This window comes from Falco peregrinus, chromosome 2 (assembly GCF_023634155.1).
Source record: "Falco peregrinus isolate bFalPer1 chromosome 2, bFalPer1.pri, whole genome shotgun sequence".
In the NCBI taxonomy this organism is placed as follows: Eukaryota; Metazoa; Chordata; class Aves; order Falconiformes; family Falconidae; genus Falco; species Falco peregrinus.
The window spans coordinates 24,903,036-24,923,529 of NC_073722.1; the positions used below are offsets into that span (position 1 = coordinate 24,903,036).

The 20,494-nt window shown below is 42.3% G+C and overlaps 1 protein-coding gene across 3 annotated transcripts in view; it reads right to left on the reverse strand.

Annotated features, from left to right (window-relative positions):
* Positions 1-20,494, reverse strand: part of ADAMTS3 (ADAM metallopeptidase with thrombospondin type 1 motif 3) — a 134,889-nt gene that overhangs the window by 105,416 nt on the left and 8,979 nt on the right. For all 3 annotated transcript variants that reach the window (XM_055796450.1, XM_055796449.1, XM_055796451.1), the window contains exon 3: positions 16,397-16,797. In XM_055796450.1, coding sequence (XP_055652425.1) covers positions 16,397-16,797 — 401 coding nt within the window. The remainder of the gene's footprint in view (positions 1-16,396; positions 16,798-20,494) is intronic.

Below are 20,494 nucleotides of genomic sequence, written 5' to 3' on the forward strand. Positions count from 1 at the left end.
TGGTAAAATCTCTCAAAGGAAAAGTGAATGTAGTTTTACACATTAGTGATTTAGTCAGGCATAAAAGAAGACAGACAAATGACAGTGTGATTTGTATAAGATTAGAAAGTTAATTTACTATTGCATGGTTGCTGCTCTTTTTATAAAAGAAAGTCAAAGTAATTTATTAAAGTTATCAGCCAAGTCACAGAAGTAGCCTATGAAACCTATGTATCAGTTTAAAATCAAAGTGAAAGCAAATATTTCACCCTATTAACAGGAACAACAGTGCTGCCACTTTATCCATCATTTCAAGAAACTCCTGATGAAACATGAGGTCAAGAGGTCGAGCTGACTAACTTTTATTTCCATAACTCTTCCAGAGCCGAAATCAGAGAGTGATGATTAGAGTTGCAGTGTGACCCGCTAAAGAAGGTAAGAACTGGTACAGTGGATGATGAGCTCCTACAACAGACAAACCTGTCTTGTCTGCCTCCCCTTTTTCCCTTTTTTCTCAACAACCCTAAACGGTATTTTCTGTCCAGTCTTGTTTCTTGCCTCCTTTGCAAACCTCAGGCCATGTGCCTCTGAGGTCAAATTCCAGATACAAGTAAGTGCAGTGCTGAATAAACAAGGAACATCAAAGAAGGCATTACTGAATATGGCTTCTGTATCTGTACCCTACAAAATACAGTTTCAAATTCAGTACAACCTCTACCATCAATAAGAACTTTGAGAGAGGTTACAAGGATTAAGCTGTGAGAACGTCAACTATTTCAGTATCTATTTACTTTTACTGAGACACATACTTTACCACATGTGATACGTGAAGGCAGAACATGAATGAGAGCCCAATTCATGTGCACTATGTGTATTATCAAGGGTTCACAGAAGTTATACAATCTGGGGTTTATTACTAAAACTATATAAAAAGTGTTGTACTTAGTAATTTTAATAAGCTCGGGATAATTTATAAACTGTTAGCTGTAAGCCTCCAGGAATAAAAAAAAAATTTAAGCAGCTGCTTTGGTAACAAAAAGCAAAAGTCCAGAAGCACTGTTTGGTAAAAATGCATAGCCAAGGCTGTGATTCAATAACAGCTACAAAACAGATATCCAGAGCAGCACCCTGCCACCAGCAATGTGTTTCAGACCATTTTTTAACTAAGGGCAGTATCACTTCACAGAGTTCAGACACATTCACTGATTGCTCTCCACCTGTGCAAGCATGGGCTTATCTCCTACACGCCAAATCAGGAAGTAGTACCAGATAGCCTCCTCCTTGACTTTGGAGCAGGTCTTCACACATGAAACAGAAGATAGCACTGAAGCAGCAGTACCTAGAGCAGACAAGCCGCAAACAGGGGCAACACGTAAATCCTCAGTCTTCAGCTTCACAGTAGAAGCAGGCTGCTGTACTACCAGTGACTGCTTCTACTCTCAGTCACAGGAGATGGAGTGAACTGGGGGGAGTTATACTGATCCATAAATAGCAGCTTGAGCCCCTAAATGTATTGCTTAAAGGGTAAGAATTACACATAAAACCATGCTCTGTCGTAAAGGGTAATTTTTCAAAATCGGAAATAAACTATACATAAAAGTCTCAAAGTGTGGCAAAGCCGAGACATTTTAGTTTTATGAAGAGTCGGAGCTTTTTCATGCAGCCTTTCTACAGACACGTGTTCCTAAATCCCTTTCTAGAGAAGATGACCTGATTAAAACACCTCCATATTCAGCATTAGCACAACCAGTGCAGCTTAAAACTTCAACTGTCTGTTACTCTCACCTCCACCTAACTCACATTGTACTGTGAAGTGTCTTAATTAGCCTTCAAATATTCTCTCCAATCTAGAAAGACAGAAAAAAAGAGACTAATAATGGTGTTAGACATTTTAGCATCGTATCTTCCACTTGTGGCTATGTAGCACATAGACAATTCGGCAAACCTGGGGTAGTTTTCAAGTTCCCAAATGAACTGGTTTGTGCTATTCCTGTTGGACGTTCCAGAGAGCCCCCAGGAATCCCCCAAGGCGAAGTCTTCTTTTAAAGAGTTCGTAGGCAACTTGGATTTCATCACTTCAGGTCACTCAGATGCCAGCTTCATCTCCTTCCAACCCCCAGTATACCACGACTTGAGGCAAGCAGCCTCCTCCTTGACCTTGTACTTTCTGGCTCCCCAGCACACGAGCAGCACTTGGCCCATCCATTTGTAGCTGATACTTCTGAAAATCCAGTTGCTGATGCATGAACTGCATCGCCTGGTGAAGCAACGGTTCATACAGCCATTTGCTTCTGATGGACTCTTCATTCAGGCACAAAGGCTGGCCAGTTCGGTATGCAGATGGCCATTCTGGAATTTCAACTTTCTACAATCAGAGGAAACATTATTCAAAGCCAGTTAAACAATTATGCCTTTCTGTAAATTCCAGCTAAGGCTGGTTTTCTAGTTTCTGGTATGCTTCCTTTTGTGTCATAAACCAGTGTTACTTTCACTTTCTTCCAACATGCACTTTCAGGCAGGACATCATCTTCACTGCTACTGCCGCTATAGCAAAAGACATGCAGAAATCCTAAGAAGAAAACAATACTAGACAAGTGTTGCCTAGAAGACACAGCAGTAAACAGTTTTGGTGCCAGTCATCTTATCTCTTCTTAATTGAAGGAACAGGAATTATGCAGGACTGTCAAAACAGACGGGATTGATTCTACTTTCATCCTTGCTTTCAATTACTTAATAACCTGCTGCTACTCTTTCCTCAACAGAGGATAAAGACCTTGTTTTAAGACAAATATCAAAACAGCTACCAAAAACTGTCTGCAAATGCTTCCTATGAGCCCATTCCAAAAAAAGCTAAACCACCTCCACCTTTTTTGTATGGATGTAGCTTAAGGGAGAAGACCACAAAAGATCGCTGGAAATTTACTTCCTTCAAAACCTACAGAAATGCTTAATAGGAATTAATGAGACGTGAAAATCATGCCTTCCCCCTGGACATGGTGGAGGTAAAACCCAGGCCTTTCCAAAGACACCAGAGAAGGATCATTTGCCCCTGCTCCTCCGAGTATCTCCATGGCCATGGCACGGATACCCCTGAGGCCAGCACGCTGGTTGCAGTGTGAGGCATTTACTCCTAGAAGTTCTCCACTTGGACAGAAGAAAGGCTGCTCTCATTGGCAGCTATTGCAGCCTAGTAGTTGGGTGAGAAAAAAAATCTGATCTTGCACAGAAAGAGCCTTTTCCCAGAAGATGGGCTGTCTACTACAGACCAAGAAAATCTCCTGTCTCCACCCATAAAGGAATGCTGGTCCCAAAACCTTTGTAAAAGCTGTGACTGGGTGATCCTTAAGACATCAAAAAGGCATGTGCTCCCCTAGGCTCAAAGCACTTGCTAAACAGAGTAATGCTTGACAAAATGGAGTTGTCTCCTTCTGAGGTGCCAGCAGGTGCTGAGAGCTTGCAGTTCTCTGATCTTAAAAGATCAACCACGGCAGAGCAGGGGCTCAGCAATTCACTTAAAACATTTTAACAGACATTTATTACAATTTACACGGGCTTAAAAAAAACTCTTGCAAGACAAATGGAAAGGTAGTAAGCACAGCTGTAAACGTAGGTAGTAAATGTAAAGCAAAGGAACCTATTTAATGTGATAAAGGAAGCCTTATGCATTCACCAATTTTTTTTTTCCTATCCGTTTCCCTTATTTTTTTCCTCAGGCCCCAACAGCTGTTTCACAAGCAGTCTTAGTCTCTAAACTTTTATTTTCTTACTGCTACCCGCCCATCTACTGCACTGCCGGTGTGCCACCCAACTCCTTGTGCAGTACAAGGGTGGAAATAATCCTACCTGAAACACAATCCTTCAGTACCACTTCGGGAAGGTACTGAAATAGTAAGATCCTTCCCCAGAAAAAGTTGTTATTTGATACTTACGGTTAAAGCAACACATTCCTGCAAAAGACACAGATATAGGAGGGACGGTTCAACTAGGCAGAAGCCCAACACCACCTCAAAACCTGACAGTGTCGGCAACTTTAAGAGCAGGCTGCTGGAAACTATTCCCTTATTCATTCCAACCTTATTTCATCCTGCAAGGATCCATCTGCAGAAGGGACTCCCAAGAGGGAAACAGCCTTTCAAGCCTGCCAAGAAAAAAATTGCAGGAATTCCAGCACCTTGTACAACACCATCCCTTAAAATCATTCCATTCAGAGCCCCCCAGCCCAGGTGATCTTTCAGAGGGAGCTGCAGACGAAGGAAAGCAACAAGCTGACTTATGTGGCATGTCTATGTACATACATCCCATAAGAAATTTGCAGTTTCCATCCCATCTACATTCTGAATTTTGTCCTGAAGAAATAAGCTCCAGAGAGGGAAGAGAACACAAGAGAGTTTGGAGGCAGCATACCCACAATGCAGGGTATGTCCACGGCTACTTCAGGAGCTCATTTCTTCAGTCCAATGCCATCAGAAGAAGGGGACAAACCTCAGACAACCTTTGCTCTCAGGTCTCTGAATGAAGCTCTAGGTCAGGGAAAACAATTCAGAGGCCAACTGACTGCTCCAAGGGACCAGAATTACAAACTGACATGAAACCCAAAGGTCAAAATATATCTTTGGGCTATTGTAGATATCTATTAGCCTTTGTCATCCAAACTGCCCCAGAAGTGCCTTGTCAGTCGTTTCTGTCATTTGAGGACTCCCAAACTCGTCTGTTGTGGCCAGGAATTCATTTACTCCTGTGGAATGAAAGTGTCACAGGCAGGCAAGCAGCTCCCAAAACAGAGAGCCTACACAAGGCTGCCATCAGGAGTACTGATGGAAAGGTATTTGTGACACAGGACTACTTCCAAGAAGGTACCGCAAGACGCACATGCAGCAGTGTCTGCAAATGTTCAGGCATCACTCCCTTGCCAATTACACTGCTTGGCTCCACTCTGAATTGCTTGTCAGCCATGAAGGAACAGATCATTCTGGTTTTCCATCTATCTCCTGTCTACAAGAAAAGCAGGGCAGGTGATGAAAAGGAACCTACTGACGAACAACATCAGCTTGGGATATGGTCTCCTAAGGTTTCAACAACCACATGTTGTAACAGTGATTTCAAGGGGAGTGTGGCAGGACCTAAGTCAGGCTAGCAAGGCTGCTTCTGCTCTGGCAGAGCATGTCTTCACTCCAGAAGCTTAAGGAACTTTCATCCGAGGTCTCATTAAAACACTCCCCATTAACAGGAATGGACAAGTCTTTCTGCTGTCTGAAATACCTGCTCTGATAGCCTAAGCTGAAGAAAGGCAAGAACAATCAATATTAAAAACTGCAGCAAAAATGAAACTCAAGCCAGATTCTGACTTGTTTCCAATCCACCAAAAAGCTAAAACCTGGAGGCTGGACTTTAATGGCAGTGCCCTAGGTGACAGCAGCAAGCTTCAGCAGCCCAAGCCTCCTGCTGCCTCCCCACGGCACGGCGATGTGTCCCTGCTCTCTGTCTTAGACAGCAGAAGAATCACAGAACCATTTAGGTTGGAAAAGACCTTTAAAATCATCAAGTCCAACCACTAACCCAGCACTGCCAAGCCCACCACTAAACCATGTCCCCAAGCATCACATCTACACATCTTTTAAACACCTCAGGGGTGGTGATTCCACCACCTTCCTAGGCAGCCTGTTCCAATGCTTGACCACCCTTTCAGTGAAAAACTTTTTCCTTATATTGAAATGACACCTCCCCTGGTACATCTTGGGGCTGTTTCCTCTTGTCTTATTGCATGGTAACTGGGAGAAGAGACCAACCCCCACCTCACTACAACCTCCTTTCAGGTAGTTGTAGAGAGTGAAAAGGTTCCCTTTGGGCCTCCTTTTCTCCAGGCTAAACAACCCTAGTTCCCTCAGTCGCTCCTTATAAGACTTGTGCTCTTGAGAATCTTGAAAATCAAAGGTGGTACAGCATCAGCAAGGGAAGACTATGAAAGGATGAATCCTACAATACCCTTCATCATTGATTTTGCCATGGAGTGACTGCAAATTACTCCTGAGGAGGCTGGAAGCTACATTTGGGATGCTACAGCAAGCTGTTGCTAAACCCTGAAAGCTTAACGGAACTTCTTCCAGTAAGTGGAAGCAATTTAAGTCTCAGACCAACCTCATTTTTCAGCCACACGCCACCTAATCACGAATGCCAGCAGAAATTTATTTACTCTGCAGTGATACTCACAGAACAAACATTGATGAAACGAGTACTGAATTTCACTGTGTTGCTATTCATGAAACAGGTTACTTAAAAGCAAGTGCCAGGATGAGGACACTCGATATTGGAAAGGTTTTGGATCAGATACTGATGTGACACCAAAGCCAGCGCTAGTTATGCCAGCTCCATCACACTCATTTGACAGGGACCGTGAAGTGTTCAGCGCCTGCTCCTGCTCCCCCTGGGCTCTGCAGTCTGGAAAAATCTGGACTCAAGAGCAGATCCAGTGGTATCCCAGGGGTGAAATGAAGGGATAATGTTTTTGTTGGATTATGCAGAAATAGGAAAACTTTCTATTTTTTTTTCCCCACCTCTGCAGAGTACCCACACCACAGAAACACTAGTATAGGTGTACTCTACATACAAAGGGCAAAGGAGGAGCTTAGCAAAATTTATTTTCCATTAAGATTAGCTCAAGAAGGGCTGTAAAACCACAACTGTTCTGTAGGGACATGCTGTTGGAATATAAACTCAAACCTGTCCAAATCCACGCATGACAGATGTTTATTTTCACATATTCATAGCCATAAACAAGCATCCCTTTCATAGATGAACCGCTTTCTCGCCTCTGTAAGCTATTCCATCAGTGAAATGAAGAGTAAGCAGAGAGAGACAATAAGAACACAGTCGTTCTGCTTTTTAAGACACAACACCTCCAGACAGTAATGCACACTTAAAATATACTACTTTACACAGACTTCCTTTCCTTAAAATATGCCACATGAAAAATATTTTAAAATAAACTTTAAAAAAATGCTATTTTCAAGTTTAACTGCTACACTCCTCTTCAGGAGCAAAAGGTTTCTCTATATATAAAATATTCATACATGCCCATATACACATGCATGGGCCCACACAGTCACCCTCAGACACCCGAGTGGGGAACTGGGAAGCAAGCTGACACCATGGCATTACTGGAATAGTGCAGGAGGAGCGAATGGGGAAGGGATCCAAGGGCAATTAAAGTACCATAAAAAAACCTGCTCAGTAGGCTTGTACTTTAAATACCTTTTCTGATAAAGCAAGGGATGCAAAGTTCTCTCTGGTAACAGAGGTCTAGGAAACCATGTGTGGCGATATAAGGCTTGTCTTAAAACATGTGAAGTGTAACCCATCCCAGCATCTTCACAGCAGATACAGCAATCTTAATAAAACCAGGCTGGGACAGCCCTCCAGATTTAAGACAGATACATACATAACTATTACCTAGTAGGTTTACACACAGTGTAAATCTGCACTATCTTGAATTCATTTGTGCTGCTACTGAAGCCAAAAGCACACAGCATGAAGTTGATGTGTTCAGACATATTTTATCTGGCTAATAATGTGGAAGAATCCATAAATACATTAATCTTGGAATGGATATGCTGTTAAGTAAGAAAAACCTCATTTCTGAATCAAAAATAACTACAAACACTATTAAAACAGACATCTTCTGTTAAGATGGCTGTTATTAAGCAAGCAGAAATGGGTTTCCCCCCCTTCCCCCCCCCCCCTTTTTTTTCCCCCCGATTAAGCAGAACTTAAAGCTTTGGACAAGGAACTTAATCTTTGGACAGCTTACACAGGAGACTGTCAAGCTCCTAGAAAATAAAACCTTAAAAGATTCTGCAGTGTCCTGTACAGACACCTCAACTAATTGCCATGTCCATAGGACAGCGGTGTTGCATAAAAACCCTGGCTGGGGCCCTGGAGGAACCATGTAGGCTCCAGCAGCCCAGTGTTGCGTCAGGAATCATGACTGCCCAGTTTTAAGCACGGAATTACTATAATTAAAGTGATGAGGGGGAAAATGGAGTTACTTCAAAGTTAGACTTCAAATACCTCACTGAAGTCTGCTTACAGTCCCAGTTCTTGCTCTTTCCTTCTCCCCCTGAGAAATCACGCTTAGGGAAGGCTACCAGAGAGGAAGAGAAAAAAAAAATCTCAAATTTTTCCATGATTCCATCTCTCAGAAGGGATTTTCTTGGTCCTGTTTCACACTCCAAGGCCCAAGGGATCTATAATCCTTCCGCTGATGTTCCCCAGCAGTCCCCACACTCTTTGCCACAGCAGGAGCCTTCTTTGTGTCATTAGTCAGACAGACAGGGACCATGATGGGGGGGAATGCATGATGTACTTCATCTGTTTTATTTATTTAACTAGATCAGGCCACACTCCCCATTATTCCTTAGCCAGGATTCTTCTCAGCACCTCTTACAGAGGGAAGCAGAAGCAGACAGGGCTGCTCCCATCCCTCTCCATGCAGAACAACAGCTCCTGAAGGGATCTCTTCAGGTCAGTAAGACCATCAGGACTCTAGCTTTTTCTGCTTCATTTTAAAAATACATGACAACTTTTTCCATTTGGAAAACCTATTACCCAAACTGATCACATATTTCCGTGCTATGAAAGATATTTGTGCAGCTCTCTATATTTTGGCCCAATTTGGTCTATGTTAAGTCCATAGCAGTACTACTGTATATCTATTCAGTTTTTCCTATGACCACACAATCCTTGGAACAAAGGGAGAGGGAGCTGCAGCCCATAGGAAAATTATCATTTCAGAGGAGGAATTAGCAGTTCAATCAGCCTTGAAAATGTAAAGCATACAATCAAGTGGAAACTCTGAGCATAACCTTTCTTACTACTTCCTACTATGTACACTCAAGTACAAAGCACAGAGGTTTCCCCCACTCACCATCTTTCAACAGCCAGCCAGAACTGGTACAAACAATAGGTTTCTACAACTACCTGCTGAAGCAAGGAGAGTCTCCCTGCACCTCTAAAAAAAGAGCTTTCTCTTCAATTGAGTTTATTCTTACTTTGGTCACAGGCTGAGGTTCCCCAAGGAACAGGGCAGGAGGCAGAGAAGGGCAAGAGCTGAGCCAGGACTTGGAAGACTTCAGACCTTCTTCCTGTTCACATCATCTTTTGCTAATGCTCTCCAAGCAATTCATGCACCTACCCATTGTATCTGTCTTGCAGACAGAAATTCTCTTGGCATTTTACTGTGACAGAGAAAGCTTTACAAAAATGAGTTTCGATAACAGCTTTGGAAGAAAAGGAAGGGTTTATGGTGGAAAGGGCAATTTCTTTTAATTGAGAATGGGAGATATGCAAGGCTGGAGGAGAGAAGGAGACCCAAGGGCTGAGAAGTGAGGCACATCTATTGTTAGCCCAAATCTGGCCTCCTTAGAAGAGCTTACAAAAACAAATAAGAAGAAATAAATGGAGCTTGAGGAACCATCTGCATGAACTTTGACTACGGTACAAAGTAAGGATGATGCACCCGCTTGTTTTGAGTGAGAACCTCAAGGAGAAGCAAACTAGACATACAAAAGAATTTCTGCATTGTATTATTTTACACTACATTGCCATTTTACTTCAATCACCATCAGCTTCCCTCTCAAAAGCCATCCCTCTGTGTTTTATGCAAGAAGCCTGAAGTCCTAAATAAGCAACATGATGGCACTGGGTTTCCAAGTTATTGGAGCTTCTGAACTTTGAGAAATCCCTTCACTGTGGACTGCTACATCTGAAAAGCCTGTATTAGCCTCTACTCTATTAGTAGGAAGTGCTGCATACTGGAGAGGCAACAGGGATGAAGTCCAAGCCCAGCCTGACAGTGACCGAAGGCTGCTCAGTCAAACAGGGAGGACAGGCTGAGGTTACCAGATGGGGTCTGTCTATCCAAAGAGGCAGCTGCAACCCATCAAGCCAGTTAATAAGTCTGCAGGGCTGCCAAGTATAGCAAAATTCAAGTGGTAAGAACAGGCAGGGCAGGTTAAAGGAGTTCACTGCAAGGATGTAATTACTGTGGGAAGTGCGCAATAGGGCAGGGCACACGAATATAAGAACATTAAATCAGTCTAAGACACTGCTGCCATCTGGGCAGAGCAGCGCACAGTCCGGACGCGGTTCTATCTCCCTAGCCATTTATTCCCTTTTCCTGTGTTTCACGCTCCCAGAAGGTACAGGATTACCAGATGTCCACCCGGCTGCAGCCTGGGCAGTGGAAGCGCACAGCTTCCCACGCTGCTCCCAGCCTGGACTGGGAGAGACCTCCAGGACTGAGGGGATAGTCCCATTCTGAGCCTCAGTGTGCATCCTGGCCCTCCTGAGAGCACCCACAGCTGCACCCCGCTAGATGCTCACTGCTGTCACACCAAGAAGTCCAGATGCCCTGATCACCTTCCCACAGCACCCCTGCTCAACAGTGGCTCCCTAATATTCTTCTTCAGGATGCTGGAAATAACCTCACCAAGAGTATCCTACATGCTGTAACTAGATGCTCAGCAGCAGTTCAAGTGTTTGTCTGCAAAATGCTATTCAAATACACTGAGATAAGGCACCAGCAGCTCCCAGAAAGCTGTTTATCCGTTTAGTTTGCCAGCTTGGGGGAAATCATGTTGAAACGATGCATTAGTACCAAACACACGAACAAGAAATGAGTCTTAATACTTCAGTCTTGATGGCAAAATGGTAATAAAAAAGCATTTGAAACAAATCGAAATGCTCCGAAACTGCTTAGATCCCAGTATGCACTTAACCGCATGACTGAACCTAAGTGTATTTTTAAGGCTTTTCCTGAACCTAGGCTTAAGTCTCTGTGCAAGTATCCCTTAGCTCAGAATCATAGAATCATTTAGGTTGAAAAAGACCTTTGACATCATCAAACCCAACTGTTAACCCAGGACTGCCATGTCCATAACTAGATCATGTCCTTAAGCACCATGTCTATGTGTTTTTTAAACACCTTCAGGGATACCGCAGCCTGTATTTCACACATATTTGCAGAAGGAAATAACGTGCACATCTCTGTACATCCTTCTATTCTGACACTTCAAATAAATCTATAACCATTGCTGAAAAGAATGCCAGAACCACTGAGGGCAGGGAACCCTCATCAGCTTCCTCTCACAAAGGGTGGAATTAAGACACAAAGGCAAAGGCTAACATTTAAGGAGTCCCTACTTGCAAGAGGTCTGTGCTAGGGGACTCACGTCAGAAAATCAAAAGCAAACTCTGAGGATATGCTGAAATTCCCAAAATACCGACAGCTGCACATGAACTTGTGTAAAAGCATAGATCATAAAGACGCATACAAGTTTCTTCAAGTCTCAATACCCTTAGAAAAAAGGGATGACAATAAGCAAGAGAGGAACAACACATCAGAAATGACAGATCTGAGCAGGTTTGGGCGTTTTTATTCTTGACAGTTGGTCTGTCTTCAAGGATTTCCTTGGTTTGACAGCTGAACACTAAAAGGCAGGTAGACTAGTGAAGATCTCCATTTGCAAACAGTTGTACTTTCAAATGAGTGTGTGCAGCCCTGGCCCTGAAGACCACAGTTTTCCAATAAAGAAAAGAAGTCACATTTTACTTGGTATCTGAAGTCAAAGATTAAAGATTCATTGCACTGGGTATTATGGCCCTTTCATTTAGGACAAGTAAGGTTAACGCTCTGTAAGAAACATAAGCCAACGTTCCCACCTGGCATTGCATATGTGTGAATATAAACAAGATCACAACTCAAACAAGGAGATACTTGTCTATAAAAACACAGCTCAAAGTGTAAGTAAAGGTATTGCATACCAACAATTGTCCGGCTTTTGTTACAAAAGGAAGAAAGCTAACAGAGAACCTGAAGTTGTCACCTTTACAACAAAAGGTAGAGACTGATACAAACTTTTATACTTTTTTATTTCTAAAAGCTAAGTCTGCTGTGTTCTGTTTATTTACAATCTGAATCACCTGTAATGGTTTTTGGAGGCTGGTCATTTACTGCACCTTCCGCAGCAGATAGAGTACCATGCTGGGCATAAGCAGCCCATGAAAAGTGCCACCTGCCAACAACTGAGTTCCACCTTCTTGAACATCTTGCAGTTATTTTCCCACTTTCCTAAACCATATGCTCCTCTAGATGTGCACCAATACTTGGCAATGAATTACAAGGTCAGAAAACCTTCACTAACTTTTGAATAGGTAGGCCCTTCAACCGTCTGTAGCATCTTAAAACAGGAGGCCTACCACATGAGTCAGACACAAAAATACTGTCCAGAATATGCTTACCTGGGAGTAGATTAAGTACCTTGCTTAGGAATCTATGTTAGATGAAACATTTCATGTAATGCACAGACACATAAACCACATTCCCACAGTTATCCAGAAGAGAAGGCACCTTATCATGATCTGACATGCTAAATCAGGTATATTAAATTAAGTTCTTCATGACAGTTTGAATGATCTGATCTTTGTGTGGAGGACAAAAGGGAAGACACTACTCATATGTAAACAGGGAAGGGGCAAGGCAACTCAAGCCTGAAGGCTTGCCATAACCTTTACTAATACTTACTCCCCCTTGTAAGTCTGAGCCTAATGAGATGGTCAGCAAAAGAGTACCAAGGTGAGATGTTACTGTACAGGCACTAAAGAGGAAGGAAAAGCAAGAAGGAGACAAAAATGAGACACAGGAACGCAAGCATTTAAGGACTATGAATATGTGAGGGGAGCACACACACCCTGCAAGCATTGTCAGGGTAAGCAGAGCCTTCTGCCTGGCCTTGTCATGCCCACACAATTGTATGTCCTTCCATCGTTACAACACATTCTGAACACTGACTAAACCAAAGCCAAATAAAAAAAGGGCAAGGGATTGATCAGTGGACTTAAATCTAGGCTGCGGACTCTGAAACTACCATTTCACCATCAGAAGATCCAAGTTATTAAGAGCTTTTCTCTTTTTACCCTCCTCTGGTAAGAGATCATAGGCTTCCATTTCTCAAGCCCACAGACCCCAAGGACGCCACTGCTTTCAGCTGATGAATGTCAGCACAACACTAGGATAAACTTCTAGAAAAAGCATTGGGTTTTTCACCACACTCTTCTCTTACCAGTGCTGGGCCGACATTTCTGCATTACGCCAGCACCATCTGAACTTCAACAGCCAGCCACCACAGAGCAAGCTTTACTAACACAAACATACAGACTAGATAAAAGCAGCAATAACTATAGCAGGTACCAGAAGGACAAATTCTGCGAGGCACTACAGACTGCACAATCCGCCTGAAGTGAGACAACGTAGAACTTTTCTCCACATGCCATCTGAACACTGGAAGGATGATTTCGCTTGATGACTGTAACTCAGTGACAAGTTTTGCTGCAAGTCTGGCAATTACTTGATAAACTATAAATATCGTGACAGTAAGTGTTGCTATTTTGACCAAAAGAACAGCACAAATGCACAACGGAAACCTGCGGAAGCACCAGCTGTCTGAAACACAGTAACAAAACCAACACACAGCATCTACATGACTAATTAATTGTTCTTTTGCTATGACGAGTGCATGTACACGCATGCAATTTTTTAAACAATCAGGGTTATTTTCAAGGGATATTAAGCAGATGTGAAGATAGGAATTTGCAAAACTGATAGCATGCAGATGACTTTTACTGCAGAAGTAGATATGTAAACTATTTCAAAACAAAAGTGTTCAAATATTTTGGTTTTTAAATGTAAGTTTAGATTCAGGAAGAGACCATGGGCAAAATCTTGCTTTACTAGTGCAAATGCCAATTATTGCATATATTTATGATCAAGGAATTGAAACTTAGCACCCTTATGTTCCTTATAACCACACATCTAGTGCTAAGAGAAAACACTAAAGAATGCAAAATTCAGCAATGTCTGTGAAGTATGTGTTAGCACAGTACACAGTTTTGCCCCACCATCAGCCAGCATCTTATGACTTATAATTAAAAATCCCCTCAGGCACAAAATAAAATTTGTGAGGTCTTTTGCCAACTTCTGGCAAGCCAAGTGTTCTTTTTCTGTTATTTACAATATCAAACTTCTTCTCTAAGCTACACACTGAGTGACTTGCTACCACTGTGATTCCCTTTCTTCTCCCAAAAGGCAAGAACCTAGCTGGCTGTGCTGGAGAGCATCTAAATTCCTTTGAAGTTGAAAATATATCTTTCTAACAGACACCTGGTCCTAGAATTTCTCACTCTTGTTCCAGTTTCTGTTAAGCCATATTATCTCACTCTTCACATATTCAGGATACACTGAGGATCAAATATTCTAGCTTGGTTGAGAGATGCATAGTACAGCAAGAAAGAAGACAGAAATGCTAACTTCAAGTTACTTCTGCTAACCTTGGAGCTGTGGGAGGAAGAAAATAATAGATCTAAAATCCCATCAATCTTCAAGATTATTTATTTATTTCACACTCGGAGCTCCAAAAGACTGTTACAACAGCTAGGTAAAGTAAGCAAGCAAAAGTGCTCAAAAAGATGGTTTTCAACATGTGAGCTGCTCTCATGTTGGTTGGCCGAAGCAGGGAGCAGTAAAGCCACCACAGTGGCTCTCTACTGGCCCAGGCGTTCCCAGGCAGGAAAGTGAAATGCAGTGCAGCAGCTCGAGTCCTGGCAAGATGGGTGCAAAAGCAGCATGGGCAAGGTTGGCTTCCAACCCTGCCATATGGTGGGTGGTTCAGGGGCTTGAAGAAGCCCCTCAAAGACTGCACAAAACAGCTTGGGTTGGGGTGAACAAAGACAGTAGTGACCCAGGAGCGTTTACCCACTCTCCTCCTCAACCAAAAAGCACAGTCCTCCTAGTCTGGTCCCTAAAACCATGGAAAACACATGAAGGGCTTCTCCTGGGTGTTATGGGAACAGAGAGTGGCAATAAGCCACACAACCGAGAAACCTCTTGTTCTTAGGACTCCTTTGTTATGTGCTGTCTTCTTATACATGTGGAGGTTTGTGAAGACAGCAACTACTTCATTTTATTCAACTGAAAACACAACACTAGCAGCTTGTCAGCCACATGGCAATCTCTGCTGAAGCTGCTGTATTCCTTAATCTAATTCCATTTAATCCAATTTATTGTCTTAACATGCTGTCTCACTTAACACAAGATCTTCATTCAGGATTACCTCTAAAACAGCTCCCAACCCGGGGGTCTCATTCATTGTAAGAGCCACCTCTGAAACTATATCTGTCTGCGTAGCATCTGTGAACACAGCACACCACCAACAGATTCTCCTAGAAAACACCCCAAAAACAACCAAAACATGCCAAACTAACATTAGTTGATCATCTCAGATGTAAACACCGGCAGTAATTCCTCTCTTTAAGTAAGGGAAGTCAAAAAGTTTTGGTTGTGCATCACCCTAGGCTCCAAAGTAGGAGTTTGAGACATTTATGCAATTTCTTATACAGTGACCGAGACACGCTGCAGAGGCAAGGAGGTTTGCTAGCCGTTTTTCATCACAAAATGGAATCAAATCATTAACATATGGCATGTGATGGAATGAGGGAAACCCTTTTCCAAGAAGGGATACATGTTGCAGACTTGTTCATAGGATTCCTCTCCTGAACATTAGTAGAGTAACTACTAAATTCATCTTCCTGGATGTTGCAGTCACGTCCCACCACTGCTCCTGCTACTTCAGGAGTACAAGGTAAGTATTGTTAGCTGTCTTTACCGCATGATTGAATTAATGAATGGTATGTGTACTCAATATATGCCCAGTCTTTCAATATGGGATTTGTGTACCAAGCCAGTCACAGCATCTGCTGAAGCCACAATGAAATACCATGCATTTTAAACTAACACAGCAATCTGGGCAGCGCAGTTTTGAAAATGAGCCATTTATAGGTGTGAACCCTTCAATACTTGAATGATGCCTTCTGATGAAGCAAAACTTCATGTAAGAAAACAAAAAGCATGTTTATTTTATAAACCAACCCTTTAAAACTTAAATCTGTTGCTATTCTTCGACTAGAAGGCAGCCTGTAATTTTGCTACCCAAGAAGTACACAGTGACAATCCGGACACCAAATTCTACATTCACTCACCAAAAGCTCATCATTCAAGTTTTAAAATGACCAGGTTATTAATTTTCCCATTTGTAACACCTCACAAAAGCAAAAAAGAAAACCAACAAAATATCGGTTTGATTCCTGTCTCTCACACCAGTGACATTAAGGACTTTGTCCATGAAACTCAGAGAAATTACCCCAGAATAAAGCAGTAGGACTGTATACATCAATACGTACTGAGGCATTTTCTAAAGGATTTAAGAAATGAAGTTCTTTTAATATCATTAGCAACATGTAGTTAAAAGCAACAAAAGCTGTATATAATGTGGTAAAACACCAGACATTAATGCCATTAAACAAGCCTTACCAGACCATCGCAATTGCTAATAGCCACAGAAGCTCCTGGGATGTCAGTTATGTCTCCCACATATGCACAGTTGGTCCACAGGGGCTCTCGCTTCCATAATCTCTCTGTAGCTGTTCTAGTCTGACTCGTGTTACCAGCATCATTTCCAGCTTCAACAGAGTCTTCATACCACTCCACTACGGCCTCAGGAGCCACTAAATGAGTGTTGGGTTTCAGCCGGAGATGGAATTCCCTTCCGAATGCAGTGACATTAAAATACAGCTGTTTGGGGCTTTGGGATACCTCCCGCGTTGATCTTCTTTGATGACTTGCAGAGAGGATATTGGAGATGTAGCTTCCGTCTGCATTGGTACTAATTGGAATCACTAACCCATACGGTCTCGGTCTGCTTTTTCGTAATTCTGCCAAGAGAAATACCCAAAACCAAACTAAAATTAGAACAAGAGCATAGAACAAGCCTGAAGACTGAAGACCAGATGTGCAGCCACACAAGCGTGTGTCACCAAAACGAACAGTAGATGCAAGGATGCAACAGACCATTGCCTTGGCTGTTACAGGCTATGCTCATTCAGGGAGCACTCCAGCTGCAGCTCATTTACAATACAACACAACACAGTTACTGCATGGTCAGGCCTAACATCCAACGCCAGATGTGTAGGAACCCTCAGCCTCGCATCTCCCCTTCCAAAATTCCCAATTTAGGATTCCTGTTAGAGCTACTCTATATCACTCCAAAAAGTTCAGCTGGAGAACGACAAAAACCTGTACATTTTTTAAAAGGACAGGTGACAGTGCCACTTACCACACCAACGTGCATTAAAGTATCTACTAGATAGCTAGTCTGGTTGTAAGCAAACCGATGCAACTGCCAGGTACACGTCACTGCTCTCTTTAGCTGGAACCCTCAGGCTTATAAATTGCTGTATCCTACAGCAAGACCCTTATTACTCTTAACACCATCAAGCGTTATTATAAAAATGTTTTGTACTGCTTCTATGCAGACACTGAGAGGACATGTAAGAAAGAAGAAGAAAAGCATTTGACACATCAACACAGAATCATTAGGATTGGAAGAGACCTTTAAGATCATCAAGTCTACCCATATTAAGCAAGGTACAGCAAACCAGGGATAATGTGAGAGGAAGGCCGCTTCAACCTCAGGGAAAGCATATGGATCACACCAATGTGAACAAACACAAGAAGCCATGCCCAGTTACACACCTCAAGCAGACACTCACCACAGATGCGGGAATACACACTAAGCACATGCAAAATACCCTCCACATGCCAGAATTTTCAAGAGCCAGGTCTTTCATAAGATTGTTTTCATAAAACTTACAAAGAAACCCAAAAAATATTAATTTAAATTTATCTGTGGAGTTTCCTGGGGTTCAGCTTTGCTTTATAGCTGCAGAAGAGGCAACGATCCTTTTGAATGCTCTGGTAAGAAATGCCATGCAACTCCTTCATACACCTTAAGCAGAACTGCTTGCTCCCATGTCAAGAACTCTCGTAAGATTTGGAAAATGAAGTGCCATGCTTGGTTATAACTGCAATTTGCATACCTATTTGTGCAGTTTAGAAAACCGAAATAGGGAAAAGAATCCAGTGGTTATCATATACCACTGATCAATTAATTGATGTTAGCAGCAGTCTAAGCAGTAACTATTCCCTCTATAGATCTCCTCTGAGAAATCCACTTACTCAGCAACTTGCTATTGCCCTTCCTCTTTGTGTAACTTGAGTAACAGAGGTCAAAACCAACAGAGTAACTAATTATTTTTAAAAAAACACAACACAGAATTGGACAAATTTGTACCTAAAATGTGTGCTTTACTGTAATACACAGAAGACATGAAAACAGCAAAACTGCATTCTGTTGATAGCTCTCAAGAAACCTTCAGGCAATGCTAACAGAAGCTCAAAGACAGGACCCTTAGCCAAGGCAACACGTCCTACACACAAGGCATGCTTCCAAGGGGAAGTCAGTGCTGTAATACTTCTAACCAGCATCAGAGCATCCCTGGACACCTGAATGGTGTGGCCAGACAAGGCTGTGGGAAACCACCTTCCAGCAGAAGTTACCCCAAAGCTAACTTGCAGAAGCGACGGCCATGCAAGCAATGCCACAGGAGAAAAAGAGCAGTCATGAAAGCCTCATTTGCCTATCATTTTTCTGTGGTTCTCACCGGCCAGCTCAGGATTCCTGCCTAATTAGCAGCTGCATGAACTTACTGGAAACCTTTGAATTGAGTTCTGAATTTGCCTAAGTGAATATAATATACCCCACACCGCCCAGAAAAGCTTCTTTCTATGTAGTACCTTACCTGTATCCTGAAAATAGCATTATTAACCTAAGAGAGTCACTTTTTCCTTCTCCGCCCTCTGCTATTCTCTGGCACTGATGAGAAAAGGAAGAGAATCTTCTCTTCTGCTCACAGAAAGGTCTTCTCCTGTTATCGCTTATCTCATTTCCAGCCCTGCATCAGGACACACACGTGTTTCCCATTGCCTTAAGTAATTTCACATCACTGTAAAACAAGTCCATCAAATGAGTTTATCTTTTCTGCAAGACCTTTGTAATCTGGAAGTAATCAGGACATTCAGTGTCCAATTTTCATCCTGTTAAAGGAGAAGGAGAGAGATTCCCAGGCGAGGACAAGCTGTGGGCCAAACCGCTGCCAAGAATTGGAGCAATGCCTACATCTTATCACCTGCGTATTAGACCACGTGAGAGTTAAAAAGACACTTAGCAGAGAAATATTTATTCTTTAGCTCTTCTCTTCCCAAGAGAACTAGCCAAAGCAATATTAGATACAACTGACACTTTTCATTTAAAAATCTCCACAACTGGGTAGCTCAGATGCTACCACAAAGTGCCACTGAGAACTCCTCGAATAAATACACTTAATTAAAAGAGCTAATTTTTACCTGCTCCCAGTGCGAATCATGCTGGAACTGAGAATTAACAGAGAAAAAGCTCAGTAGCTAGCTCCTCTCTCCTGGTAGCAGTGGCTGCTTATTTTAAGACACTCATACATTCAATGGCTTCATATAACTTGTTCTTTCCCCAGTTTTCTTTTATGCCACTTGGTGAGGGATTTGACAGGAAAACAACGTATGATACTAGCAGGATGTATGTGGACATATAAATTCTTGCACTATAAATTAATATACAAATACAATATCCCAGGCAAGTGAAAATTCCTTATCATTTTCAAGACCATTGTTCTGAAAACAAACTCCATGTCCCACAGCCAGCAGTCACCTTGTGTTTTTCAGTAGCAGCCAACACAACCTGTTCTGCAATACACCTACAAGACCAGGCTCTAAAACCAGTATCCTAATTAGGACATTATCCTTCAGATAATTCCCATCTAAAACGCTGGGAATTCTGAGTAAGGATTGCTAATCTTTCTCCTTAGAGAAGGGACCAAACTAAAACTCTAAACTAATTTTTATTAATTAGACACCAGGTCACGACAAGGAGGCAGAGCGGCTGGGTTGTACATCCTAACTGGGTCAAAGTAAAAATCTAGATCCTCACATTCCCTGCGCTTCAGCGATGAGATTTCATTCACAGACTGACATTCCTCCTTTTACCTCGCCTCTTTGTGGCTTTATTTTATTATTTTTTTTAAAGCGGGACATTCAGTGCCAGAGACCACAGTCTGGTGATCAGATTCTGAGTTCACCACACAACTGAGAAATTGCTTTGCACATCTTGCAGCAGTATTCCCAGATTTCTACGTGCGGAGGCAAAAAAAAAAGTTATTTTGCTAATAACAAGAACAGCCAGCTAGCCACAAGAGGGTAGGAACAAAGGGTGGAAAATAAGAACTGTCAAGGTTTTGAGTCAGCAAAAGCCTTTTCCAGAGTCTCTGAATGCTGAGCTAGAAGAGGAAATGCCTTTTGTTCAAAGGCAATTAAAATTAAATGTGACATGACTGAATATTGAAGACATCTAAACTCCTCCACTGACTTATATTACCCTTTTTCCACAGACTGTATGATCTTAGGAAATGCTATTCCAGCTGTAGGTGTTCCCTTTCCTACGCTAAAATTTCAGAGTCAATCTGTTCTGCTAATTCAAAGCTT